The 27,520-nt window shown below is 37.3% G+C and overlaps 1 protein-coding gene across 6 annotated transcripts in view; it reads left to right on the top strand.

The window, feature by feature from the left end:
* The window catches only part of KAT6B (lysine acetyltransferase 6B), a 113,326-nt gene that overhangs the window by 56,435 nt on the left and 29,371 nt on the right, over positions 1–27,520 (top strand). For 3 of the 6 annotated variants that reach the window (XM_061451096.1, XM_061451084.1, XM_061451090.1), the window contains exons 3-12: positions 2,808–2,916; positions 8,911–9,026; positions 9,192–9,273; positions 10,271–10,403; positions 14,101–15,032; positions 15,983–16,104; positions 17,611–17,726; positions 19,806–19,947; positions 23,011–23,172; positions 25,545–25,638. In XM_061451096.1, coding sequence (XP_061307080.1) covers positions 2,808–2,916; positions 8,911–9,026; positions 9,192–9,273; positions 10,271–10,403; positions 14,101–15,032; positions 15,983–16,104; positions 17,611–17,726; positions 19,806–19,947; positions 23,011–23,172; positions 25,545–25,638 — 2,008 coding nt within the window. Of the gene's footprint in view, positions 1–2,807; positions 2,917–8,909; positions 9,027–9,191; positions 9,274–10,270; positions 10,404–14,100; positions 15,033–15,982; positions 16,105–17,610; positions 17,727–19,805; positions 19,948–23,010; positions 23,173–25,544; positions 25,639–27,520 lie in introns of those variants that run through there. The other 3 variants (XM_061451103.1, XM_061451111.1, XM_061451121.1) reach the window with 3 other exon arrangements.

Genomic DNA, 27,520 nt, shown 5'->3' with positions numbered 1-27,520 from the left:
CAGTATATGAATATAGTTTTGCTTTGACTGCAAGCTAAAGCAATATGAAAAAAAAACAGTTTTGTTTACTGTGCTGACAAGAATGTGTGGTTTTTTACCTTTCAGTAGCTCAGGGATCAGGCCCGGTAATACAGTTATTAATATAAATGGCTTCAAAATACTGGAGCCAGTAAGTTTCTGGAAAACTCATGTGTGAAGTGATAGGATTTGCAAGCTCTCTAGTATTAGATTTGGTTTGGGAACATCAGTCTCTGTAGCCCTGAACCCCAAGCAACCTTTGTCCTTTATTTTACCTTCAGTTAAAAAAAACAAACAAACAACAAAAAAAACAAAAAAAAAAAAAACCAAAAAAAAAACCCAAAAGGGGAATGTGAGATGGGAAAGTAAATGAATGTTGGCTAATGGTTGTGTCTTTTTCTAGAGCAAGGAAAAAAAACACAGATAAAAGAGATTGTGGACCTGGATTTGAATGATACGTGGTGTCTTTTAAATTATTTATCAGAGCAAGCCTTTCTGAAGTGCCTAACACACTGTTATATCAAAGGGAAGGAGAATAGCATAGTTGCCCAGAGGAGGTTTTTACTGCGTTCCACTAAAAGAATAATCTTTCTTTTAAGATTGTCTATATTAAACTTTAAGTAGCAGTTTAGAAATGTCCACAAGATCCTGCAAGTGAACAGTTGTGTTTGGACCATTTTTCTGCTGATGATTATTGGTGTAGTCAGTTTTTTTGTTAATACTATTTTGTTCCAAATACAGGTCTGTTTATAGTGATGCAACATATCTGTTGAATTATATCTTACTGGCAAGAATAGTAGCTAACTAATTTTATTGTCTATGTTGTTTTTAACTTGCAAGTCAAAAATCTGCAGGTAATTGGTATATCATTTCCACCTGTAGAATTACTGATCTCATTTAATGCTGTCCTGCCAAAACTGACAAAGAATATAAATTATTATTTTATTTTTTTAAAAATCATGACTAAATTGGAAGTCTGCCAGTTTTGGAACTTCAGTTATTTTTATCCAGGCAATATTGTTATCCAATATTTCAGATGTCTATATAATCCATAATGGAGGTCTTTGTAAGACTAAGGACTGCAGATGTTGTTTGCTCCTGTTAGATATAAGAAGGTAATATTGCAGTTCCCTTTTGTAGTTTATGGAAGAGACCAGACATCTCCGTACTTGTGAAAAGTCTTTGGCCCTGGACATCTTTTATGTATATTCTTTGGGGTATGTCAATATCCCGATAACTGGATTGCTAAGGGATGAGCAATGAACAGACTTTCTGAGGACTAAGCTTTCAGAAAAAGCACTGTGTCTGAGTATGTTTGTATGGAACTGGTTGTAGGCTAGGGTAAGGATATGTTGTATATCGAGTGCACCCTCAGTAAACTTGCAAATGACACCAAGTTGGAGTGTTGATCTGCTGGAGGGTAGGAAGGCTCTGCAGAGGGATCTAGACAAGCTGGAGAGATGGGCTGCAGGCAACTGTATGAGGTTCAACAAGGCAAAGTGAATTTGGGCCGCAACCACCGCATGCAACACTCCAGGCTTGCAGAAGATTGACTGAAAAGCTTCTCAGTGGGAAAGGACCTTTGCAGGGAAGTGGTGGAATCGCTGTCCCTGGAAGTGTTCACAAACTGTGTAAACAAGGCCTTTAGTGACATCGTTTAGTGGTGCATTTGACAGTCCTGGGGTGATGATTTGGCTTGATGATATTAAAGGTTTTTCCCAACCTGATTGGATTCAGTGATGCTGTCTGTGCACCTCCTTGATGGGAGGGTTAGGTTTACCTTGCTTGTGTCAGTATTTTGGGGGATCTATTGCTTGATTTAACATAATCCTAAAGCTCAAGAATATAAACCTAATTTCAGTATTTCTGTATTATGTTGTGTTGAAGTATAAGAGCATATCTACATGGAGCTGATACCTTCTCAAGAATACCCTTAAAAACAAACATTCTCCACTTCTCAGAACTGTAATGGAATACAGATTTGTAGGTCAAGTGAAGATTGTTAACTTTCAAAGTATTGTGACAGAGTGGAAATGTAAACAATGAAGGTGAAAACAACAGTTACTTTGATACATAGAGCTAATAGCATTTTTTAGCTAAATCTGGAAACTATGAATTTGCAAAAGAAACTGTCTTAACTTTTGAATTGTGATGCTAGCTGGTAGAAGTCAGTCTGTGAACATACTCTATTATTTCAATATCCCACTTGAAATAGTTGCATATAGCTTTATTTGTTACAGATCTGCTTACAAATACTTCTATGTAGTCATTAGTATGTGAATATTTGGGATGATGCAGGTAAGCAGTTTCATTAAAACTCTAAAATTAGTGCAGTTAAAAAATTAGTGGGTTATTTAATCTCTGATAGTTTGTCACATAGCAGATTAGGAAGATAAGGAAGTAAATATGTATTAATTCTTGTCTTTCTCTGAGTTCTGTGTATTGCTGACAAACACTGAAAGATTTGTATGGGGTTCTTTTATTCCAGTTGTATATCATAGCTGATGGCACTCATCAGTCTGGAATGGGTAAATGTTGAATCCACTGCTTTTACCCTAAAATGGTAGTTTCGATGGGAGGTGTGAGTTGTATTGGATGGAAAAGTATCAAGTCTTACATCTGAGAATTTTTTTTAGGGAGGTGGGAGATGTGTGGTGTTTGGGAATTTTTGAGGGGTGGTGTTGTTTTGGGGTGGGGTTTTTTCTGGTTTTTTTTGTTTGTTTGTTTTAGGTTGTGTTTTTTTTTTTTTGTTTATTTGCTGGCTAACTTTGTCTTATTTTTAAATCTAGCCACGAGCTGATCCCATCCCCATATGTAGCTTTTGTTTGGGAACGAAAGAATCAAATCGTGAAAAAAAACCAGAGGAGCTGTTGTCTTGTGCAGACTGTGGCAGCAGTGGTAAGTTGGCTGAACTTAAAATACTATAAATGTTTATATTAAAGTCTGTTTTTCAGGTATAAAAATATTTTGAACTTCTGAATGTCATCCTTTCTTTGGATATAGCTGGAAAACTACAAGTGAGAGGTGTGAATTCATCTTTAGGCCGAAAGTATAGACCTGAGTAAATCAATAAGGGAACCACAGTTGTAAAATTCAGGGATTCTGTTATTATTTGGGATCTGTGTTTGTCTGAAAACTGAGTTTTGCATTGTGACATCAAAAGACTATCAAGAATTTGGCATTGTGACATCAAAAGACTATCAAGAATTTGGCTTGCACAGATTTGCAGCATTTTGGAAGCTGAGGAACAGTCCTGATAATAAAGACATATGTAGCCATCTTTGCTGTTCTGTATCTTGTGTATCCAGTTCTTTTTGGTTGGTGTTTGTTCTTTTTTCTGTTTTGTTTTTGTTTGGTTTTTGGTTGTTTTTTTTATATAAAGTTCATCTATTACTCAAATGGGAATTTGAATAATGTTTCAGGTAGCATAATGAAGCTCTTAGGCACCTGTTACTTGTCAGGCACAATGTAGAGTCTTTACTGGTCCCGTGTACCTCTCTCCTGTGTGTTGCAGCAGCTTTTGCAGACTCTGGGTGACTAAGGGAAGCACCTTCATTCATAACAAAATGATCAATTAGGTTAATATTGAAAATCAAATGCTGTAGCACACTGTTACTTTGTGCAGTGCTTGCACTTGGATGATACCAAGTACATTCTTGGCTGAAGTTATTCCTGATTCACAGAGGGATTTGGCTAAGCAACTTAGGCAAATCTCTTCAGTAGCTCTATGCCATAAAGCTTTTCCTGGCGCAACTGTAGAGTTCTGGATGTGAAAATCCTCTGATCAGTTTAACTATTCTAAAAAAATCCCCTGTGGAAAATAGCTTTATGCTGGAAGAAGAGTTACTTGGCCAGAACAGTTAGTTGAGTGGACTGCTTTTGTTTAGCTGTGCCAGTAAAAAACCTTTTGCTCCCATAAGCTTACAGCTGCATTGGGAAAGTACTTTTGCTGAAGCTTTGCAGTGTAGTCCATCTTAGCTTAAAGACAAAATAGCAGTGCTGTTTAAAGTCACAGGCTGCACCATCCAGCTGTTCGGTGCTACCCCTTTGTGTTGGTACCTGGTAGCGTATAAACTGGACTGAGAAAGAAAAGTAGTTGAAAGACAAGAAGTTTGATCAGGTCCCCCAGTGCAGTTCATGATGGAGTCATGCCAACTTCTATACCAGAAAGAGGAAAGTGCTTAGGAGGGAAATGAGTAGAGAGGCAGTAGGGTCTGCATAAGCCAGCACTGCTTTTGAGAAAGCTGGAAGTGAAAGTGTTGTTTCAGTGTCTTTCCCTGTAGTTGAAGATAGCCTCTCTTGGGTACTGTGATAGCTACGTAAGTGCTTGAATGAAAACAAAACAATGTTGATCAAAAATGTGTTTTCAGTTAATCAGCATATGCTTTTGTTTATGTGCTTCTGAATCAGTCACCCCAGATAAATCCTTTGTATTTTAGCCAGTGTATTTCTTTTTAGTACATTTGAGCAAATTATTAAACAGTGAAGTATGGAAGTGGCTTTTTCACCCCAGTACACAAAACCAAGCCCCACAGATTTTAAACTGTCTTTAATGGTTTGCAGGTTTCCTGTATTTTCAAATCTGCATGTTAATATTTGGAAATTTAATAGAATTTGAGCTTGCTTAGACTCTGCTGTGCAGTTTACATTAATCAGGTGAGCTTCAATACCAGCTACTATTCTGTTGTGTAATAATCCCCCAGTAGGTCTAAGATGCTTTAGAACTGGAAGTCTGGACTTTCATGGATCAGCTTCCATTTGAATTAACACTGATACATTCTCTCTGATTCATTAAGACTAAATTATCTTTAATTAGTTCCTCAGATGTATTACATACAAAGAATGAAACGTTGAGATTGCCAGTCAGGTAGCTGGATGGTTAAACTTTAGCTACTGATGCCTAACTAAAATAAAAAACAATTTCAGTGCAATATGTAAATACCAAAACTTCACTCAAGTGGAGGTTTATTGTAATTGCATTTGTAATTTTGCACATTGTAGTGTATGTCAAAGCTGGTCTTGCTGTCTAACAAACATAAAGAAAATTACATGTTGTGCACAGCAAGCAGATTGTACAGCTGATCAGAGAGTAAATTTCAGTGCCCACTACTGGCATATCTGCTTTCGTTTATGTTTCTGTGTCAGCTGCTCATGTATTTTCAGGTAATGTTTCTGCATTCTGAAAGCAGAGAGTATCTAGTTATCTTCACATTGCATTGCTACTAGTCTTATTTTATGATGTTTGGAAGGATAATGTATTTGGGCAGTGGAAATGAGATGCATTCCTCTGTCACTTAGCACAGGGTGTTTTCTAAAGGAGTAACAAGTTGAAATTTTAGAAAGAGGAGTTATTGGGGAACTATAATAAATATTTTTTAAAGGGGGGGGAGAGAAATGGCTGAAAGTACCTGTACCTGTGGGTACTGTCCTCAAGTTGTATGTTAGCCTGAGAAGGCAAGAGGGTTACCAGTCAAAGATGGGTAGGCGAAATTGGGGAGCAGAACACATAAGCATCAGATTCACATCAAGAGAAACAGGGACAGAAAATATCTCGAAAGTTCTGCAGAGATTGCTTTGCAAAGGATATTCTTTAGGAATAAGGGGTATGGAAACAGTCTTAATTACTGTTGTCTGTGGGAGGAGGTTGGTTAGTTGGATAAGAATGAACTGCAAAGAAACCTTCAGATGGAAAAATTTGCTATATGCGTGAGATAGGTGTGTTGATTCTCTCTTCTTATAGGTAAAGTCAGCCTAAGTAATAATTCTTTGTAACCAAAATGTTATCAAACACAAAGTGTTTTTTAGCGAATTATCTTGTACATTAGTTCCCAACATGTGTATCAAAGTTAAAAATGACTGGAGATACTAGTATATCTAATTTAGCATTGATATAACTGTTGCCACTGATACAGTGCTTATTCTTGTAAAAGACTAGTTTTGTTGTAAAGTCCTTTGAGGAATAAACAAGGACCAAATTTGCTATGAGGAAACAAAAGGAAGCGGGTTGAAGGAGTTGTCTTGAAGTCTCAAGGAGTGAGATATTCTGTCTTAATTTCTTGATCGCAACTATTTCTGCCACATCAACGTATTACCTATGTTAACCTTTTCTAACTGGGATGGTTAATAACTAATTTTGAAGTGTTTAAATTTTAATAGCTTTATCTTAGAGTAAGCCTATATGTATTCCTAGTGGAAATTGCCAGCTTTCAAAGGTCTTAATGTCCAGTAATTTGTTAAACATGTGTCCTACATTAAAATATTGATGCTTCTGAGGTTTAAAGGAAAGTCAAATGATTGAACCAGGAGAAATTACCATTTGAAACACTTCAAACTAGAGATTGATCAAGTGTTGAAAACCCCTGGACAGATGTATCAGCTTCTGGATATGGAGAAGATGGTATGATCTTGATTTTCAGTTTAGATTTCAGTTAGAGCTGAAATACTGTGAATTTTGAAGCCAGAAACATGCTTTGCCTCTTCAACTCTCGAATTTAAAGAAACTAGCTGTAAAATCACTGAAAGTCACACTGACTTCATTTGACTGAAAGGCAACTGTCAGTTTTAATAGAAATCTGTTAAACTACAAAATTAATTAAAAAGGGGCCCTTTTAAATGTGAAACCTGTGTTGATTACGACTTCATGGCTTGGGTTGGTTACGTCTACCTGTTATTGTTGTGTTTGCACTATGTCAGTTTGTCTTCAAGACTGTGACTACTGTCAGCTGTTACAGGATATTTTGAACTCTGAAAATTTCTGTGCTGTCTCTGCTAGTGCATACGTAGGAAAGACGGTAAAAGAACGTGGTATATGCATAGTGATGATTCCCATTTGCATTCTTCCAGCCTCTGGTTATTTGTTGTTCAAGGACTTGCAATTGCAGGCATAATCTTCATATTTAATGCCGGTGTGGTTTTGGGGTTGTGGTGTGGGTTTTTTTTTTTTTTTTTTTTATTGCTTTGGGGTATTTTTCCTTGAATTTTTGTCCAATAGTAAAATCTGACACTTAAGGATATTAACAAATACATAAAGCTGTGGAACTGCTTGAACGAGAAATGTTACATTGGTAGATAGCAGAGAAACGAAGTAACCCTGTTAAACCTAATCTGTGCATAGTTACCAGGCTGTGAGAATGGATGTTTCTTATGTTTATACTTCTCAAGTTATTTACTTAAGGCAAAGGTAAAAGGAACAATTTAAACCAGAATTTAATTGCTCCTTGAAGTAAATCACTTTTGCAGGGTAGATGACTGGAATTAAATGTACTTATATGGAGGTAATTGGTTTATGATTACATTTTAATGTGTTAATACAGTTGTTAAGTCATGGTTGATGAAATAAGTCTTCCTCTGATATTGATTGTTAATATCAGCTGTTCTGGGACTTTTTTCTTATTTCTTAGCAGATTTTTTTAAATTAAGTACTTCTTAAGCTTTATTGAAGGGGACTGTGTAGCATTGAACTCAGCTGTGCAGTTTCAAGAAATTGCTTTAAGTGTATACTCAAGTTTAACCACAGAAATTCAGTAATCTAAAACTCTATGCAAAGAATCAAATGGCAATGCTTTTTTAATGTAGTTGGTTTCAAAGCTACTCTTTGACTTTATTATTGATTATTCTTTATGAACAGGCTATATTCCTGCATTTTTATTTTGAGAATATGCTATATTTAAACAATTGCCTTTTTTTTTTTAAAGTTTAACATAAAGGGGATTAAGCCTTGGCTACCTAAGGTAAAGGAAATAAAATCTGAAATTTGCTTTTTCTGAAGTGGCTTTTGCATTCCATCAGTCATGTTTGCAATTCATGACTCAGGCTGTTAGAAGACAAAAATAGCAAATGCTCACGGATTAACTTGCATTCTTGTTGTGGTGATTTAGCTCAGTCTTGGACTGAGAAACAGCAGGCGGAGAAAGCCTGAATGACTGTGACTAGACCGTTATCTGGAAGAAAGCACGTATTTTGACTCCGACAGTGAGAAGTAAGCAATGCAAGTCACATCACTGCAACCATCTAAGTGCAGATTGGCATCACATATTCTTCTGTCTCACAACTTGTGGGTTGCTGTTCTTGAATATAATACCAGCAAAAAGTGCTGGGAAGGATTGTCACTTCATATTTAGCAGTGCTTTTACATTTTCTGGATTAAGGGCATACTCTGAAGTTAGCATATCACTGCCGGTATTGCCTAAAGTACTGTATGTGTTCATTTTTCTCATGTCTTGTATGAATTGGAAAAGCCACATAGGCCTTCTAGCCTACCACAAAAAGAGGATGGTCACACCAGGGAATAGTAGTTTCGTGGGAGGTGGCAGTTCAGCTTTCCTCATTTCCCCAGCCCTGCCCCGTTTACAGTCTTCCTTTCAGTCAGCTTTGTGCCAATTGCCTACTTCATTTTTTTTTTCCTACTGCTCTGAAATTATTTTGTAAATAATTAAGTAATAAGTTGGAATGAAAAATACAGACTGTTACGTTTCTGTGGTAGATACACAGTATATTTAGATAAATAATATGGTTTTATCTTAAGATTTTCTCTGTTTATGTTGCACTGCTGTGAGGAGGGAGTGGAGTCAGGTTAGTAAAAATACTTTTTCAGAACCAATGGTAATTTAATATGCTATGGAAATAACCTAGTGAAAATAAAAATTCAATTCCAGGTGCTTGTGTAGACCATTCACTGGTGTCAGTTACAGCAGGAATAAACTTCCTACTTCTCTTCATAAATGAGTTTTGTGGCAGTTAGGCTGCATCTCTGTATGAAGCAGATGAGTTAAATAATGTGTTGCAAAGTTCTGAAAACAGCTGGTGCTGGTGGTGTTCGCTACATTCTGTTGAACTTAAAAACTTGTCTTCCCAATCTGAAATCTCAAGCTTTAAATATTTTCATTTCTTTAGGGCATCCATCATGTTTGAAATTCTGTCCTGAGTTAACATCAAATGTGAAGGCCTTAAGATGGCAGTGTATTGAATGCAAAACATGCAGTGCATGTAGGATCCAAGGCAAAAATGCAGTAAGTTAGACTGTTGGTCTGTTGTTTGGCTTTCCTTTGTTTACCATAACTCTGTACTTAGCATGTGCAAATACAATTCACTGATGTACAACTTCAAGCAATGCTGTATTAAGTCTTGTTTTCCTCTTCCTCTTCCTTCCCCTCCCTCCCCCCATCTCCCTTCAGGATAACATGCTTTTTTGCGACTCCTGTGATAGAGGGTTCCACATGGAGTGCTGTGACCCACCACTTTCCCGAATGCCAAAAGGTGATAATAATAATCCTTTCAATGAAAATACTTTCATTCACAGTCTTTTCTCATATTAAGTGACCAAAAGCTCTTTACAGTGCTGCTTTTTTTTTTTCACATTGATAAAGAGTACGATTTCAATCATGTCAAAACCAATTTTATTTTTCTCGATTTTTTTTTTTTTTTTTTTTTTTTTTTTTTTCTCCTTAGGAAAATAATAAAGGTCTGTGGTCATTGACCAGGTGAATTTGCTCTATATTGAGTTATTTGCCAATCTATTAAAGGTGGAGTTTTACAGAGTTAAAGTGTTTGAAGTATATACACTGACAAAGAAATCCTTAGAGCAGGTGAAAGGGCCTGCTTCTTCATGCTTTTTGTAAGAATAACTTTTAAAGCCAAACAAAACACTTGTGTCTTCAGGTTCTCTAATCTCTAGTTTTCTGATATATAGCACCTCACTTCTGCTCTCATATCTTTATGGCTTTCCATATTTAAATTTACGCTTAAGACTTTGTCCAGTTTCTCTTCCCCTCCCTCCAAGTCCCCAGCCTTAAGTCTTCAGACACGATCATCTAATATAAAAAGGATGCCAAATTGAAGTTGTATTTTAAAACAAACGTACCTAGTTGTCATCTTGTCTTTTCTTTAGCACACTTTAGTCTAGATTGCTTTGTAACACTCATTTTTACCCTGTGTTAATTGTGTCTGAAGAAAGCTCTAGGTAGTATAAAGAGGGACAAGCCAGAACATAAATTATTCTGAGAACCCATTTGTTCACAGTATTTTCTGTGATCCTTGTTGCCACCTCTTTTCCTCTTCCCATGAGCACTTTGCTTTCAAAACACTTCAAAATACAGGTAGAAGTGGATCACTTTTCTATGTTCGCTTCCTCTTCCCTATGTCCTGTTCATAAGATAATTTCTTGACCTTGTATACTGGGCATGTATCTTGATATGCACCTGCAGAACAGATTAAATAAACTGTGTACTATTAAACTTTTTTTTCCTTTATGTAGGGATGTGGATTTGCCAGGTCTGTAGACCAAAGAAGAAAGGGAGAAAGCTACTTCATGAGAAGGCTGCCCAAATAAGGCGACGATATGCAAAACCTATTGGACGACCAAAAAATAAACTAAAGCAACGAATGTTGTAGGTTTCTCTTCGTTTTTTGTTTTGTGATGTTTTTTTGTTTGTTTGTTTGTTTTTTGTTTAATTTAGTTTTTCCCCCCCTTATATTTCTAAGAATGTAGTCAGGTAAGAGGAGACGGTTGACACTAATTCAGCTACAGTTTTTTACTGTATTTCAAGTTGGGGAAAGCAGGTGACAAGTATTCTAGTATATGCCTTTCAGCCCAGTGGCCCATAACTTCTTAATTATAGTGGGTGCTTTTTGTGTCATGTTGGAAGGAGGAGAATAAACCTCTGTAACTTGCTTTCCTAAAAATTTATTAACAAAACTCATAGCAGATGCAAATAAAATTCTGAATGATAACATATGCCAAAGCTATCTTGTAACTGTAACTTCAAATAATTGAAATACCTACATAATACAGATTATGTATGTAATAGTGAGTTACTTATATCCAACTTCAGGAGACTGTTCTGCTCAAAGACCTGTTCAAATGTTATATACAATTGGCTTTATTAATTAATATTGGCTCCAAAACTCATTTCACAAAGTAAACTGTGCAAGTACCATGGAAGTTCTGGTTTCAGTGGTACTCTGGGAGAAAATTACTTTAATTCTGCTGTTGTGCTGTCAGTGGTTACAGGGAAGGAGGTTGCAGTTCCTCTTGCTTCTTAGGAATGTGTTTATCTAAGATGAGAGTGCTGTAATTCTTTTGGCATCTGTCTTTCCAGGGAACACTGTAGTTGGACATCTTAAGGCTTGGTTGGACAATTGTTTAAGTAACATTCAAGTGCTGAGTTGACATTACACTGAGTGTTAAACAGGAACCGATTCTGTGTGGACTCCAGTAGCATGTTGCCCTCTATCACATGTTCCTAGGCACATACACCTTTCTTCTCCTGTTTAGCTACCTTTTTTGGCCATATCAGCTTAGCAGCTGAAAAGCTTTCTGGCTTTATCTGCTACTCATTTTGTCATGTGGCTGTTACCCAGCCTTTTTTCTCTGTAGTCTAAATACCTGCCTGGTATTCTTCAGAGCTGTATGGTGGCTGCTGTAAAACTTTGCATTTTTGAGAATAAAGATTTTGGAGCCAGTGGAGCCACCATGTAAAAATAGAAGGGGGGGGGGGGGGGAATAAATACTTGCAGTACTGCAAATACAGCACACTAGTTAAGTTGATGTATGTGGTGCTGTGCAGCTTTCTATATTCTCTTTCCCTCTCTCTCAACCAGGTTTTCTTGTCTTGCCTATTTGGTCCTTTTCCTAAAATTCAGTGTATGTTGCTCTAGGAAAGTAGTACAGGACAAGGATGAAGAGTGGCACTACGTGAAAGTAAAAGATGTAGTTGTAGTGGCTTATGAGGGCATGCTGTTAAAGGAAGAGTGGGTGAAACATTCTTTCACTTCTCCATTCGCTTCCTGACTAAACAACTTAAGAATCTGAAGGTCATTGAAATACCCATACAACTGCTAGTGTTTTAACTGAAATTCCTGTATATCATTGTGTGTGTGTAATTAAAACATTTCACATATCTCTAGCTACCCCTCTGGTTTGCTTTACCCCTTTGAAAGTTCCTAAGCTTTCAGCTGGCATCTGTCTTTCCAGGGAGCACTGTAGTTGGACATCTTAGTGGCAATAATACAGTACTGCCATCTTCTCTAAAAATATGTCCCTGATTTGGGTTCCTACGGTGGAGTTAGCAGGAATATCTTCTCTGACACAGTAATTCTGCTTCTCTTCTGGCCTCATACGTGTAAAAGAAAGGTTGGAAAGATTGTGAAGGTTTTACTGTTACATTTTGCTAATGGGATTCTGTGCTACAGCGTTTTAAATAAATATGCTAAAGGGTGCAAAAGTTCTCTTAGCATTGGATAATGTTTATGAATATCTTTAGAGAGGTTTTATTTTCTTTGTAGCACATGAACCACATGAGCATATTAGAGTAGTACTTGGGGAGTTCTTCATAGCATAAATACTTGCAATACTGAGGGCAAGTTTCTATTACTTCAGCATCTAATATATGTAACAAGTAATCTTGTTTTGGAAAAATAGTGATTAGGAGATTGAATAAGAGAAGAGGCTCTTCCTCATTGAATCCTGTTTGAAAGAGATGGTGTGATTCAGAAGATGATAATGTCATAAATGGAAGTATGTGGTCACATGAAATACCGGAAGGTTAGCTAACGCTACTTAATTCTTTTTGCGTAGTACAAAGAAAATCTGTCCAGTAGTACTGGAATAGTTTTTTTGCCTGTTGACCATCTGTAGAAAGCCTTTCACAGGCAAATTACTGTGTAGGTTTAACTAAAACCAGGTGCATGTTGGCCTCTGGCAGTGATGGTGATTACCACATGTAGTAGTGAGAATAGGTCTTGTGGTGGACATAAGTTTACGGCACCAAAGGATTTGAAAAACTTTTGTCTTAGTTTCTGGTTTTGTTGCCTCTTAGAAGCTAACCAAATTTAAGGATGTGTGAGTGGAAAAGGGGCTAGTTCTTAAACTGGTGGGCCCTTGGAGTTTGGTAAACCAGATGGTAGCCCCAGGCTGTTCGGTCTCTAATTAGAACTAACCTGTTGGAATTAATTACTTCAGCATCTCAATTAAGAAGGCAAAATCTCTGGAAGAAAACTTTCTGCTGCAAAGTAAATAAGCTAACTTCAAAGAGCAGGATGGAAAAGAGAGTGGAAGCATTTGATGCAACTATATAGCTTTGTTTGGATTTGCAATTTGATCCTGCCTCCTGATAGCTATTTCTTTTACTTGCAAACATTTTTAAATGTTCCTTTTCTATATACTTACAATATACTACTCTTCAGTGTATTCTTCAGTGTTGTTCCTCTCTTCAGTCATTAGCAACAGCTAAACCTGTTACTACATCTGTCAGAAATGTTGGTTTTCAGCATGCCCTTTTTCTTCCTAGCATTTAAATAACATTAATTGCTATTCCTTCCCATGTTAGGCCCGATTGGTTTACGACTTTTCTGCAAATACCATGTGGTCTTACAGTTCTGCTCTTTCCTTTCCTTTGCTATTTTTGTTTTTGCTATTGTTACAATTTCTAAAGAAAACAGAGTTTATTTCTTTGGTTTTGTTGTAATGCTTTTCATAAATAACCTCATTTTGCTTTTAGGTCTTTGGTGATAATTTTGACTACTAGTTTTGATATATGTAATCCAACGAGAGTGTGGGGAAAAAAAATTAAGTTTCTTGAAAAATGACTGTATTGCTTTATAGGATTAATAGACTTTCCCTACAGTTTAAGCAAATACAGTCTGAAGTGTTTTGACATCAGTAATTTATTAGCACTGAACATGTGCATTTCCTCTGTGTGTACAATAAATTCTACAGTGATAGAACAGTTCTTGTGCTCAGACACAATGCATTGAAGTTTTTCTCCCAATAAGCACACTTTTGCCATGTCTTTTGCTGTTGTCAGGTGGGAAGGCTGCCTGCTTGGGAGATCCTGCTATCCCAGCTGCTTCTACTTAAATGTACTAGGAACTACCTTTTAAAATAAAAGGGGGAGGGGCAATGAGAAAAAAAAAGGGAAAAAAACAGTTGGATGTTATGTCACAGTGTGAAATGTATTTCGAAAGTGAGTATGTCTTTAAATTTCTTTGTAGTTTAAGTACGGTGGCATAAATAACTTGAGTAAACTGTAGTACTATTCGGCAGTAGTTAATGCTGATTTTTATTTTCCAAATTTTTTTGCATAGGTCTGTAACCAGTGATGAAGGATCCGTGAATGCATTCACAGGAAGGGGGTCACCTGGTAGGGGTCAAAAGACTAAAGTCTGTACCACACCTTCATCTGGTCATGCTGCATCTGTGAAGGATTCAAGCAGCAGATTGCCTGTTACAGACCCCACTCGGCCTGGTGCCACCACCAAAATCACCACCACCTCCACCTACATATCTGCCTCTACACTTAAAGTTAACAAGAAAACCAAAGGGCTCATTGATGGCCTTACTAAGTTCTTTACACCATCACCTGATGGTCGCAGATCACGAGGTGAAATAATAGACTTTTCAAAGCACTATCGTCCAAGGAAAAAGGTCTCTCAGAAACAGTCATGCACTTCTCTTGTGTTGGCGACAGGTACCACACAAAAGCTAAAACCTCCACCTTCTTCACTTTTACCCCCAACCCCCATCTCTGGTCAGAGCCCCAATTTGCAAAAATCCAGCACTTCCACTTCTTCTAACTCTCCCCAAAGTTCTTCCAGTCCGTCGAGCATACCTTCCTTTAGTAGCCTTCCTAGTAACAGTCAGCTAAAGGGACTCTTTGATGGACTCTCTCATATCTATGCCACTCAGGCACAGTCTCGAAAAAAGGGACACCCAAGCTATGCACCACCCAAGCATTTGCGTCATAAACCAGAGTTGTCTTCCACACCAAAATCTAATAGCTGTTTCTATGGAAAGAAAGAGGTTAGGAGTAGGTTTGTTTCTCGTGCCTGTACCTCTAGATGGGCTGTGTCTAGAGGGCACGCTTTTAAAGCAATTGCTCACCTCAAGACAACAACTTTCCTTAAAAAACACAGGATTCTAGGCAGATTAAAGTATAAAGTGACCCCTCAGATGGGGACCCCCTCACCAGGGAAGGGGAGCTTGGCAGACGGAAGGATTAAACCTGATCAGGATGATGGTAAGCAAAGGTCAAAGCGCCAACCAAACCTGCGTCCCGTCCAAAACCAAAAATCTTATATTGTCACATAGGTCTTAGCTATTTCTCTTGTTCTTATTTCACTTTCATACAAAAGCAACAAAACTTTGACCTTTATCTAATGCTGACTAAATCTCCAGAACGTTTTTTTTTTTCTCTGACTAATACCACACCACCTTCTTATTATTTTTTGCATCTGTAGTGACACTAGGAGCCCCAAGTGCCTTCATAATGTTGCTTATGGCTGTGTAGTACCGCATGAGTGGCCACTTTTCATGCTACTTACGTGTTCTTCCCCGCCTTTTCTTTGGCAGTAGTGCTGTCATCATGATTCTGTGTTGTCAGTGCTTATAATGGTGGGCATTTCAATTCATTTCCCTCTGCTCCATTGCTTTTTCATGAACAATTCCATCCTACTACAGTCTCCACAACACTTGATCTATAATGCTGTGAACTACCTTTTTTTTTTTAATTACTTTTATTTAAGAAAAAAGATATTTTAATGCAGACTTAGCATAGCATTGGTTTCCAAATTTAAAGGACAACCTTTTTTCTCTTAGTTTTACCTGGTAGAGTATACTGGAGTCTATTAGGTGGCATAGTTCTAGTGATAGAATGTGCTCCATTTTATGAGGTTTGTCGTGGTTTAAACCCAGTCAGTGTCATGACTAAAAAACTAATTTAGTAGAACTGGACTGTAAAGGCTTATACAGACAGACAATCAACTACCAAAAATAGCTCAGGCAACAGCAAACTACAAAACAAGAAGGGGGGATGGTTTCATTTCTGTTACTTAGTAATCCCAAATTTAGTTTTAAGTGGGGAGTCATAACAGCCGTAGTTGCTACAATTCTTTTTAGGAGTATCTCTTTGATAAGGCATGTGTAACCTTCATGTCTGTGAATAAACTTTTTGCTGGTTTTAAATAACAGATACTGAAATCAAACTAAGCATCAAACAAGAAAATACGGATGTGTTTCTGGTGGGAAGCAAGGACACTGTTACACAGGAGGATTTGGAAGTATTTAAGCAGGCTCGAGAACTGTCCCTGGAGGTAAGAATCATGTAGTATAAAACACATTTATTTCTGCAACTAAAAATTTAGTTCACCTTCATACGTCTTATTTATCTTGATTTTTTAATATATTCCTTCCGAATTAATATGTCATGCTTGCTGTGAATTTAATTTGGGAGGCACTGTATATACAGTTACATCCTCTTGGATAGGAGACAAAACATCACACTGGAATGGGTCAGATGATAAGTGACACTTAGGATAGATTTCAAAAGATAAACTTGAGCATTTTGGACACAGGGCTACCACTGATTAAGCATGGAGATTAAGCGTAGCTGACATCCTGGTCAGCCCTGAGAGGATGTTGGTCGGTAAGAGTGTTCCTGCTGATTTTCCTCTGCGGATAAAGCAGCTGCTATGAGAAGCTACGTCTGTCCCAGCAAATACTGTTCGGTAGAAAACTGGGTTTAGTGAGTTCATAAGTTCATTTTACCAAATGATTTAATGCTCTTTGAATTTAAATAAGATAGACTTTTTTTCCAGTGCAAATATTTGAACTGAATCTGATTGAAACTGTTCATACCAGCTGGTGGAGACTGAGTTTTGGTTTGGAGGTTTTTTGTTTGTTTTGGTTGTTCTCTGTCTATGAGCAGTGTGTTTGAGAACCTAGGTTAGAGAGGAGGTGCATGTAATATTTCAATGGCTGCTTTTTTTAAAATTGCGTCATAAATGAGTATGTCTTTCACTGTTTTCAGTAATGGAAGTCAGTGTTTTTTCAGGTTTAGTGTACAAGAACTGACGTTATCTGCTATGGGTCAAGGAAGTGACCTTTTTATAGTCTTAATTCAAAGTGTTTTAACCAGAAAACTCAGACCAAAATGTTAAGTGGTAAGACTTGTAGAATTAATGGTGAAATTGCTTTTCCCTCCCGCCTTCTTCCTTTTTTTTATTTCTCCAGTCCTTTAGAGTCTAGTAGTTGTTTTCTTATCAGCTCAACTTCAGTGTGATAGCTGAGATTAGCGTGCGTTAATATACTGCTGTTAGAGGTAAATTCCAAGGACTCTAGAAAGGTTCTGCTGATGCCTTCTCCCTCACTTCGCAGTCCTGGGGTAAAGGTTGGACTTCATGACCTTAAAGGTCTTTTCCAACCTCGTGGTTTCCACGATTCATTGTTTGGACAAAAGGACAGCTTTGAATTTGAACCAGAACTGTAGAGAAGTCCTAGCACTACACTAGATGGTGCAGGAGAGAAAAACCGAAGCAGTTGTGCCTCTTTTGTGGCTAGGTCATGCACCATCTATTTGTATGCACTTGTAAGCACTGCTCTGTTAACTTCATGTTTAGTTTTATTGCACCTTGAAAGACATTTTGACTGTTTATATTTGGCTGTTTGCGAACTCTGTCCTCTGTCCAGGGTGGAAGAACTTAAGCAACTGATTTGGATGCTTCAGGTTTCTCACACCTTCACTGGGTGAAATTGATATAAAGCTAACATTCCTTTTACTTCTTCTACGACTAATGTTTTTCTTGTATTACACCTGACAGAAAATTGGGTGTAAAAACACTGGTGAAACAGGTGGGCGATACCCTTCAGTGATTGAGTTCGGAAAATATGAGATCCAGACCTGGTACTCTTCACCTTACCCACAGGAATATGCAAGGTACCAAGTTGTCAAGATTGCCATACGTTGTTGGAGCTTTTAATAATGTGATAGTTGCAATTTATTTTCTTACTCTTTTGTAACTGTTTATAGTGTGCAACTATGAAAAGTAAATACACTCTCCTAATTGTGAGAGCAAGGGTTTGTCTTTTATAACTAGTTCTTAAGATGCATTAGAAGACTGGTTTTCCTAGTCCTGCATCAGTACAGTCTTGCAGTGTGTATTGGCATATGTGTTTGGGTTTTTGGGGAGGATTTATTTGTTCGTTCTGCTTGAGGTGTTCTGTTGTTTTGTTTTGTGAGGAGATGGTTATTTTGGGGGTTTCTTTTTTTGGTTGGGTTTTGGGGTTGTGGTTTTTTTTTTTTTTTTTTGCATGTTTGGTGTTTTTAAACCATTGCAACCAAACATGTCTGATTTCTGGCCATTTAGAGATATTAATTGTTTGTCATCCAGAATTCGTTAACCTTTTTTTTTCTAGGGATTAGGGAGAAATGTGAACATGTAAGATAAATAAAGCTAAAGTGAGCAAGTTGTGGCAAGAGCATCTTGTTTCTAGCCTTCTTTGCCAGGGAGCACCTTGGAGTCAGGCAGAGAGCATGGACTGGTGTGCGTGCTCAGCAGATTTTTTGCTGATTTTTTTTTTTTTTTGCGTGTGCTAAAAACATACGTTCTATGAATCCATTGGATCTGTGGCACACATGGGAGATTTTCAGAACTGTATGATTATCAAGCTTTACTACTAGCAAGCAACCAAGCTATGTGGTCTGTTCCAAAATGCGTTTGCATATTATTACTGTAAACTGCCTTTTCTCTTCACCCCCTCATTTCTAGATATTGCCGTCTTTGTGTGGTGGGAATCAGAGGCACTTTATGAAGTGGTAATAATAAAAATCAAGGGCCAGAAAAAAGTGTATAGATCATTTCTATTTCCTTTTATTACGACTGCTTTTATAGTGTTGATGTTTTCTCTCATTCACTTTATAACATATTATGAAAAATAAAGTTACCTGCTCCATCAAGTAAATTAATCTGAGAGAAGCATAAGGATAGTTATTATTAGTAAGGGGCAGTGGTGGAGGTACTGTGGTTCTTTTCAGTGGATTACATCATTGAACAAACAGTTCAAACTGCTTTTTATGTTGCTGATAAACTTTCTTAGAATATGGGAGGAGTGTAACAATGACTGTGATCCCACCATGATCCCAGGATGTGCCAGTAGGTTCAGAGCAGATGAAGATTGTCCTCTGCTCTAAAACTTTGTAGGCTAATTAATTTTGTATCAGTCTTCCACTGCTTCAGTAATTTAAAAACGAAGGTAAAAAGCCATAAAATTCACTGAAAGGAGCAATTTCTGATATGTAGAACACGTGTCAGCATTGTCTTCCACAAGGTACTACATTCTGAGTAGTCTGAACTAAATCCTTCCTGGAGGATTACAATCATCTATGTTGCCTGTGTTGTCCAGATACGTTGGATACAAGCAAAATGCTCCCCAGCTTTTTGGATGGGCTTCTGTGTTCAAGTGAAGTGATAGTTTAAGTGGGGGTGAGGTGGTTACAGTCCTAGTACAGCTTGCTATCCTACCCAAGTGTTTGGAAGACGGTGGAAAGAAAAATCATCTCCTAGCCTTTCCCACATATAAAATAAGGAAAATTAAAGGGAAGGAGATTGCCTGTATTCTGCTGTGTGCCTCTTTTGTCTTCACTGGAAGGAGGGTGAAAGTCAAGGTATGATTCCAGTGTGCCTGCTTTGATGGAAACCACAGCAAAAGCTTAGTTGGAATGTGGAAAGGGGAAAGTACCTGGGATCTACCAGAGGTGGACCACAAAACAGCTGATTGCAGTCCAACTCTATAGTACTAAGTTCACTGTGATTGAATCTTGTCTTCCTTTTCTTATGGCTGATGTATTCTATGTTCAGTCATTCACCTTACTGTGATATTTATTTAAATGGAAGCCGTATTTGCTCATGGTACCTTGTATTTAAACAGGAGAGGGACTCTTAACTTTGTGGTAGCCTTTTTATTTACAGAATTTAATGATTTTTTTATATAAAATATCTTTCTAATTTTTGTACAGATTACCAAAGCTTTACCTGTGTGAATTCTGTCTTAAATACATGAAAAGTAAAAACATTTTGCTGAGGCACTCAGAGAAATGTGGCTGGTTCCATCCACCAGCCAATGAAATCTACAGAAGAAATGACCTTTCAGTATTTGAGGTAGGTATGTCACAAATCCCACATTTCTGAAGGTTTGTAGCTTAAAGACATTACAGATCAGTAGAACTAGTGAACTAGTAAAACCTGTAACATACTGAAATACTCCTTGGAAGATTCAATTTACACCTCAAAAATAAGTCCGTCTTCCCTGTTCCTCCCTGCCATGTTTGTACACTATTCTTAATTTCTTTACTAGTATTTCATGCATTAGCCAGTCTCTGAGGATATTTATATAGCATGCATCTTAGATGGGGACTGCAGTGGAAGTCCTTTGACTCAATTGCCTTTCCCTTCTCAGTAGAAGTACCTCTTGGCACCCATTGATTTCTGGCTGTTTGAGTGTCTTGGGTATAGAGAGAAATTAATCTTGCTTCCCATGTATAAAGGCAAGCAAAGTAGTTTTCTGTGTATTGTTCTAAAAAGACAAATGTGGCTACTGCATCTGCATTCCTTTCGGATGCTTGAGAAGCTTGCCCAGAAACATCCTGGTTGGGTGACAGAGATTCAGTCTGACTTTGGTCAGAACACATTGCCTTTAGTTTTAGAAGTCCATTGTTGAGCCTGTGAATGTGTTCTTTTATAATCTAAATTATTCTCTTGGGACATGACTTCTCTTAAGTTTTTATGGATTCACGCACAACAGAATTCTCTTTGAAGTTGCATACCTGCAGTTATTAAAGCTATGCATCAACCTCCATGTTACTGTTTATCAAGAGTTGTTACTTTTGTGTATAAGCAGAAAAGACTGCTGGGATTAGTAGGATTTCTTTTGAGGCTGGTTTTCAAGCAGCAGTATGCAGATGCGTGTACTGATAACAGCTTTGTAATTGCAGGTATCATAGATTTACTTGAAACTTGTGTTTTCTTACTGTGTATATGTCTGTTGTGCTTGGTCATTGCCCATTCAAACAGTGGTAGATGCAGTCCTGAAGTTTACTTAACTTAGAACAAGATCTTAATATACTATTCAGTTGTTTGTTTTTGTGCTATTAGCAAAATAGCTGTCTGCATCAGGATTGCTTCCTTCCTGACTTTGGCAGTTTTCATAAAGATTATAGATCTGCCAGTGAAAGACTGAAACTGTAAACAGCCTTAACTCTTTTCCTGTCAAGAAACAAAATTGCCTTAGTCAATCCAAAAGTAACTTGCATTTTCTCTATTAGGTGTTCAGAACTGTGCAGCATACAATAGGCAAGTCCTGCTTTCCAGTTTATTTTCATTAGTTACTGCTAAGATGTAAATAAAAACTTCCTAAAAAATAAAATACAGCTCTGAGAAAGCGGGTGGGGAGGTGGGGAATTGACACAAAAAGCACATGGAAAACAAGGTGCATGTGAAAGTGGTGTCTCAGTTCTTTCTCCACTGCTTTTATTCCTTTATTTCCCATGCTTCAGTAAGCCTGTATGTTAAGACTTCTGAAATGAAGTGAGGCCTTTTTTTATTTTGGAGGTTACTATCAGTTGTTACTCTGGTAACTGTAGAAACTTATTCATCAGTTGATACTCTTCCTCACTGATATTTTCAGGAATTCTGTGTCCCATTTTGTGTTAGGCAGAATGAAGGCTTTGTGGTTTCCTTCATACTTGTTTTTGAGAGAAGTAGAAATGAGTTTGGCATTTAGGACATGTACCTCTGCTCAGTCCATGACTGATATATTTGAGGGAAGACTGACATAGTTTACTGCTATGCTGTAGCCAAGAAACTTGTGACAGAAGTTTGCATTTGAACTTGCAGTCCCTTTTTGTTTTGTGTATGGTTTTGTTTTTTGTTTTTTTTCTCTTTCATTTAAAACTGATGAGCAAGCTGTGTTTGTGTGGAATTTAAGTTGTTTTGTTTTTTTAGTTTTTATTTTTTTTAATATTTCTGTAAAATGCTATTACTAAAAAAGAGAGCTTACTAAATTTGGGTTTTCAGGCTTGTGGCTTACTCAGTGATGATTTCTATGTGCTTCATGTTTGCATTTAATTTGCTAGTAATTGTGAAAAGGAATAAAAAGCATCTTGACAATGGAGTGAGTTGTATGAGAGCTTAACATATTTGATAGGTTCTTGAGTCCTGTATGCAAGTGTTTATTCTGATGTCTTTAGGAGTAGCAGCTGTCCATTACATCTTTTTTTCTTTAATCCAGATAATACAACTGTTGAAGTCACCTCGAAATCCCTAAATATACCCAGAAGATTGGGGTTTACTCAGATTTGTAACTCTAGGATTCTTATTAAAACCAAATTAGAACAGAATATAGCTTCTTTTTCAGCATGCAAATTGCCTGTCTCTGTGAATGAAATACAGTTAGTGACTTTATCGAAGAAGTTCAGTGCAAGCAAACCTTTCCATTAGGAAGATTATTTCAAAAATGCTTTTGCCTTTGACTCAGCCTTCCCTTTCAGGGGGTAACTAACTGATCTAGGAAATCTGCATCTGTGTCTGGGTTTTCTGTATCTGAGTCACAGCTTTTGACTCTTTATACTTGTAGCATACCTAGGCTAATTGTAGTACTTGGCCTGAAAACTTACTTCTCTCAATAGCGTTTTAGTCTGGCATAGAAATTTTGTCCTAATTTATCTAAAATGTTGCTGTGATTAATACGTAATTGGCGACTCATTTATTGGCCTTATGCTTTAGGAATTCAATGCTTCATTGTTTTGTAGGTTTTTTTAGTTGTTGTCTGCCACTGCCTTCTCGCAAACTGCGGTTTAATGTAGTTTGAAGTAGTACTTTTTTGTTGTCTGCCAGTCATATTCATTTTCATTCCAGGAATAAAGTGAAAGAAGTAAGTCTAACTTGAACGATTAAAAAGGTGATGTTATTTTGCTTAAGAAATATGGCTGCTCAGAGGTTATTTACAAGTGCAAAATAATTAGTACTAATTTGAGAATTTTATTTAACAAGAAGCTGGGGCTTTTCTGAACCTTAATGTGGTTTTTTGTGTGGGTTTTTTTTTTTTGTTTGTTTCTGTAAGACCATAGTGTTTACATTTCCTTTCATGTTATGATTGACTAATAAGTTGTTTTGTCCTAATATGTTGATGACACTGGAAATAACTTCATCTATCTTGCTTTCCAGGTTGATGGAAATGTGAGCAAAATTTATTGTCAGAATCTTTGTTTGTTAGCTAAGCTCTTTCTGGACCATAAAACCTTGTATTATGATGTTGAGCCATTCCTCTTCTATGTCCTTACAAAAAATGACGAGAAAGGCTGCCATTTAGTTGGATATTTCTCCAAGGTAAAAAAAAAAAAAAAAAAAATACGGTTGTTTTAAACATTTGTCATTTCCAGTCGGCTAAATACTTGTGCCAATAGCAAAGAAAAAAATACTCAGAAGCCTGATACCTCTATAAATCTCAAAGATAATGTGCATTGTCTCAACTACACTCATACTTTTCTCTGTCAAAGACTGATGCAAATTGAGAAATTTTATGTGCAGTCAGCCACATGCACTGGGGGAGGTTTGTGGTTTGGGCTTTTTTTGTTTGGTTTTGTTTGTTCTCAGAATGTTTTGTTTGTTTAAAATGCTGTCTTTTTCCTCCCTCTACCATTTTTGCAATACTATTACAAGTCTAAAATTTAAAAGGACTAGGTATTTGAAACATTGATGTGTTGTCATGGTTTTACTGCTAGCAGTTCTAGCTGCCTACTTAGACGTAAATGGCCAGCTATGTTCGTATCAAGTACAGTCTGGTCTAATGTAGTTAGTCACTGCGCTGAGCGTTAAGAATGTGTTGCCTAACTTTATGTTGGATGTCTTTAGAGTTGATGTGTCTATTGGTTCTGGTTGAATTTTAAAGCAGTAGGTAGCTGTTATGGACAAAACCAATGTTTATGTGGACTGTCTTGACAGATGATCAAAAATAATGTTAAAGTATAAGTAGTTATACCTGCAACAGGAAAAGCTTCAGTTACTACCCATAATTTGTTCATAAGAAACGTGTTGAATTGATACAGTTACTTAGGAGTTCAGTACTTCTTACCCGTAGTATCACCAGCTTCTAGCAGCTCTAATTTTCTTTCTTAAAGAAGTGGTTTGTATGAAGATACTATTTTGAAGAATTTAAAAAATCTAATCAGAGTACCTGATTGTTATACGGTGATTTCTTGGGGGTCTGACCAGTTCATTCTGAGATACAGACCTTGCTGGAATTAAAGTAACTGAGATGCTTAGGCACAATTTGCATTGTCTTTTATGTCAGTCAGAAGTTCTTGTGGAATACAAACATGTCAACTCTGATATAGGCAAGTATTTTCTAGATTTATTTAAGATACTGCAGGTGTTAATGTGAATCGCTCTTTCAGCAAGGATGCATTTTGTTCGTCCACTTCACCCCTGTTGCTTCTGACTAGTCTGTCACATTTGATGATCATGAATGTTTTAGCTACCAAAACTTAAGGGGTGGGGGAGAAACCCAAACTCGCCTCATCTCAAATTATGCACTGAATGCTCTGGCTTTTCTTCCATTATTGCATCCTGGTAGTGTATTTGTAGACTTTGTGCTAGTAGCAGTCTTAAAGAAAGCCCCTACAGAAAAAAATAACTCACCATACTGTAGAAACTAAGAAACCTTGTGAAAACAGCTTAGATATCTGCTTTCGCAGCTGGAGAAATATTTGGAAATGAACATAGTGGCATTTGATCCTGTCAGTGCCATCCCTGGTCTGGTGTCATCACATGTGGAGGCTGAAGTGATAGGTGGTGTCTTAAACTGTATATGTGCTTGCCACAACTTCCTGCTAGTTATGAGTTACGCTGTCTTTGTTTTTTGATCGATTTGGTCTCCCTTAAAACTCCCTAGACACCACCTATTGCTCCCTAAACTCCCTAGTTTTAAGGGAGCTGACTTTTTCTGGGGTGTGTGTGTAATATTTCAAAGGTAACAAGACTTTGAGGCTCTTCCTTTTCATCAGCAAATCTGAAAGATCTCTAACCTTACTGTTGTTAGAACAGCTTCCTAGTTTAGATTCTTCCTTCTGTTGTCTTAAACAGTGAGTGTAGTATTTGCCTCCATTGGCTGTATGTTACATGACTTCATTCTGTCTGAAGGAGCTCTGGCTTCTCATCATTCTTCATTGATTTGGATCCATGAGAGAAGCCTTCAGCTCTGAAAGTCAGTATGCTTCAGGTGTTAGTTTTACAAGCATAGGGTTTTTCCCCTTCACCCTGTCCCCATGTTAATTCAGAGAGACAAAATAAAGATGGAAACCAGTAGGCACTGTAGCAGTTGCTGTGAAAATACAACTTCACCATGTGTATGGATACTATTTTCCACTTCTATATCCTTGACAGGATCATCAGTGAAACATAAAAATAGTTCACTTTTCTTCCCTTCCTCCTCCTTTACAACACATAAACTTCATTATGCTATTTAGACAATATATTTAATTTTTAAGATGCTGAGTAGTTAACTAATTAAAAATATTCTGAAGGGTATGTTTGATCCTTCCTTCTTATAATTAAACATTAACATGGCATTATTTGACTTTGGTACTGACCCCCTGCATCTGTTCACCGTATTGGATATTTTACAAGGACAGCGGCAGGTGCAGGCAATTGCCCACTTCAGCAGTGCTTTGACATACTTGATCTGTTTCTCCTTCCCCCAGGAAAAGCTTTGCCAGCAGAAGTACAATGTCTCCTGCATAATGATCATGCCCCAGTACCAAAGGCAAGGATTTGGAAGGTTTCTCATTGATTTCAGTAAGTGAAGTGTTTTATTTACACTTGTGATACAAGGAGCTGATGGCTGTTATGAGAAATTGAAACATATGAAACTTTATTTAACTTGCTTTGTTTTTATCAATAGATAATGGATTTCTGTGTTTATACTTACATAGGGTAGAAAAGCTCCCTGAAGTGAAAAAACTTGCTGCTGCTCTGTTATTGTACTCAAGGAAATTGAGAATGGATCTCGTGGCAGTAATACTACCTCACAAAGCTATTACCCTGAATGAATTATCTAAATTACTTTCCATTTTGCCTTGTTCATTAGTATAAGAGGTGTCAATTATTTGTGATTATAGCTAAGAAGGTGTTAATCCAAGGCATTCTCTACACCCTAGTATTGCTAACTAATATTTTTTTTAGCTAGAAAAATCTGTTTTAACTGAAAAATTGCTACATAGAAGGAATATGTTTTGTTTTTTGTCTCGAAATTCATCACTTTCTTAGTGGAAGTTGTTACCAAAAAAAAATGGAAGTGCTCATAGCTGTGTATGTACTTGCTGCTTTATTTTGCTGAGTTGTCTGACCCTTAGAAGGCTTCAGGCACACTTGTTTAAATATAGATTTGTTATTCCCTAAATCTTTAAGCTGCAATGAAGCTTCAAACAAACTGTCTGAAGGAACTTTGCAATACTGCTAAATCCAACTTTCTACTGTAATTTAGAGGGAGAATGATAAGGAATGAGTGTATATTGTATGTGGTCACTTTTCACTATTACTTTTGAGGTTTTTTTAAAGCACTGTAGAATTACATGACTATAGAAATAGTTATGATACTAGGATTCCTGCCCTGAAGTATATGCAGGAAAGTTCAAATGCAAATAATAATACCTTGTTGTATAACAGCAGGACAAAGACAGTTTGTAACTGTAGCGTTTTAAGAGTTCTGTGTCTTGTAGTATTCTACCCAACATGACTGCAGTAGAGTTTGTACAAGACTTATGATGTCTCAGCATTGTATGGCTTCTTAAACAGTCTTCACTATACCCATATGAGTTAGGTAAGGATGCCACTGAAAACCCACCATTGAAATATAGCCATCACTGGAGCAGAACACAGCAGCTGTTCCACTGTGTGCCTTCTGCAGCTTTTTAGGAAAGGCAGTAAGTACCACTGCGTATTTCTGGAACTGTAAAGTGAACTTAAAGCTTACTTAGTAAGAAATTGGCCATTTCAAAATTAGCATCTCTTTTTGCAAAAGGAAATGGGCAATTTACTGGGCACAACTGGTAAGTACTTCTAGGCTTTTTCATTGTTACTCTGTGGTGTCTTTCAAAAAAAGCATGCTCAACAAATGATATTCTGGTTGAGTTTGTGGTAGTTATGTCTGCTTCTGCAAAGCTGATAGCACAGCTGTGACACCTGTGGATTCCACAGGAGGTCTGGAAATGGGTATGCCGTGTTTCTCTGGATCTGTGCTCTGTTGCTGTGCCATGATACTTAAGTTGGAAAACTCAGTAGGATGTTCTGTCCCTCTTATCCTTCTTGAAAAATCTGGAAGCACATCAAATTGCTTGAATCGTTAGGATTTCTGTGATAACTTGCAGCATGACCTTGTAGTATCCTTAGCTTGAAGCTTATTTGGTGCTACTTGTACTCCTTTTCTCTTTGCAGATGTGTTTGTATCACAGGTACAGGCTGCAGCTGTGTACATGCAGGGCATAGTCCAGAGACCAGCTTTAGCTTCTGCTTTAGCTAACAGACTGCCCACTTTGTGAGCACACAGTCAGTCGTTCAGCTTCTTTCTACAATATTTTCCCTTTGTTTTCTGGACAGATGTTCCCTTAACTAACTGGGAGTCAGGCTATTTCAGTTTCCAACAGAATGAAGAACCAAAAGGTGACTGAGAAAGTCTAGC

The sequence above is a fragment of the Pezoporus flaviventris genome, unplaced genomic scaffold (assembly GCF_033815535.1).
Source record: "Pezoporus flaviventris isolate CSIRO_AGI_PZ_B2104156 unplaced genomic scaffold, CSIRO_AGI_Pfla_v1 ptg000001l, whole genome shotgun sequence".
Taxonomy (NCBI): Eukaryota; Metazoa; Chordata; class Aves; order Psittaciformes; family Psittacidae; genus Pezoporus; species Pezoporus flaviventris.
The sequence above is the reverse complement of the archived record's forward strand: the minus strand, read 5'-3'. Positions and strand labels throughout refer to the sequence as shown.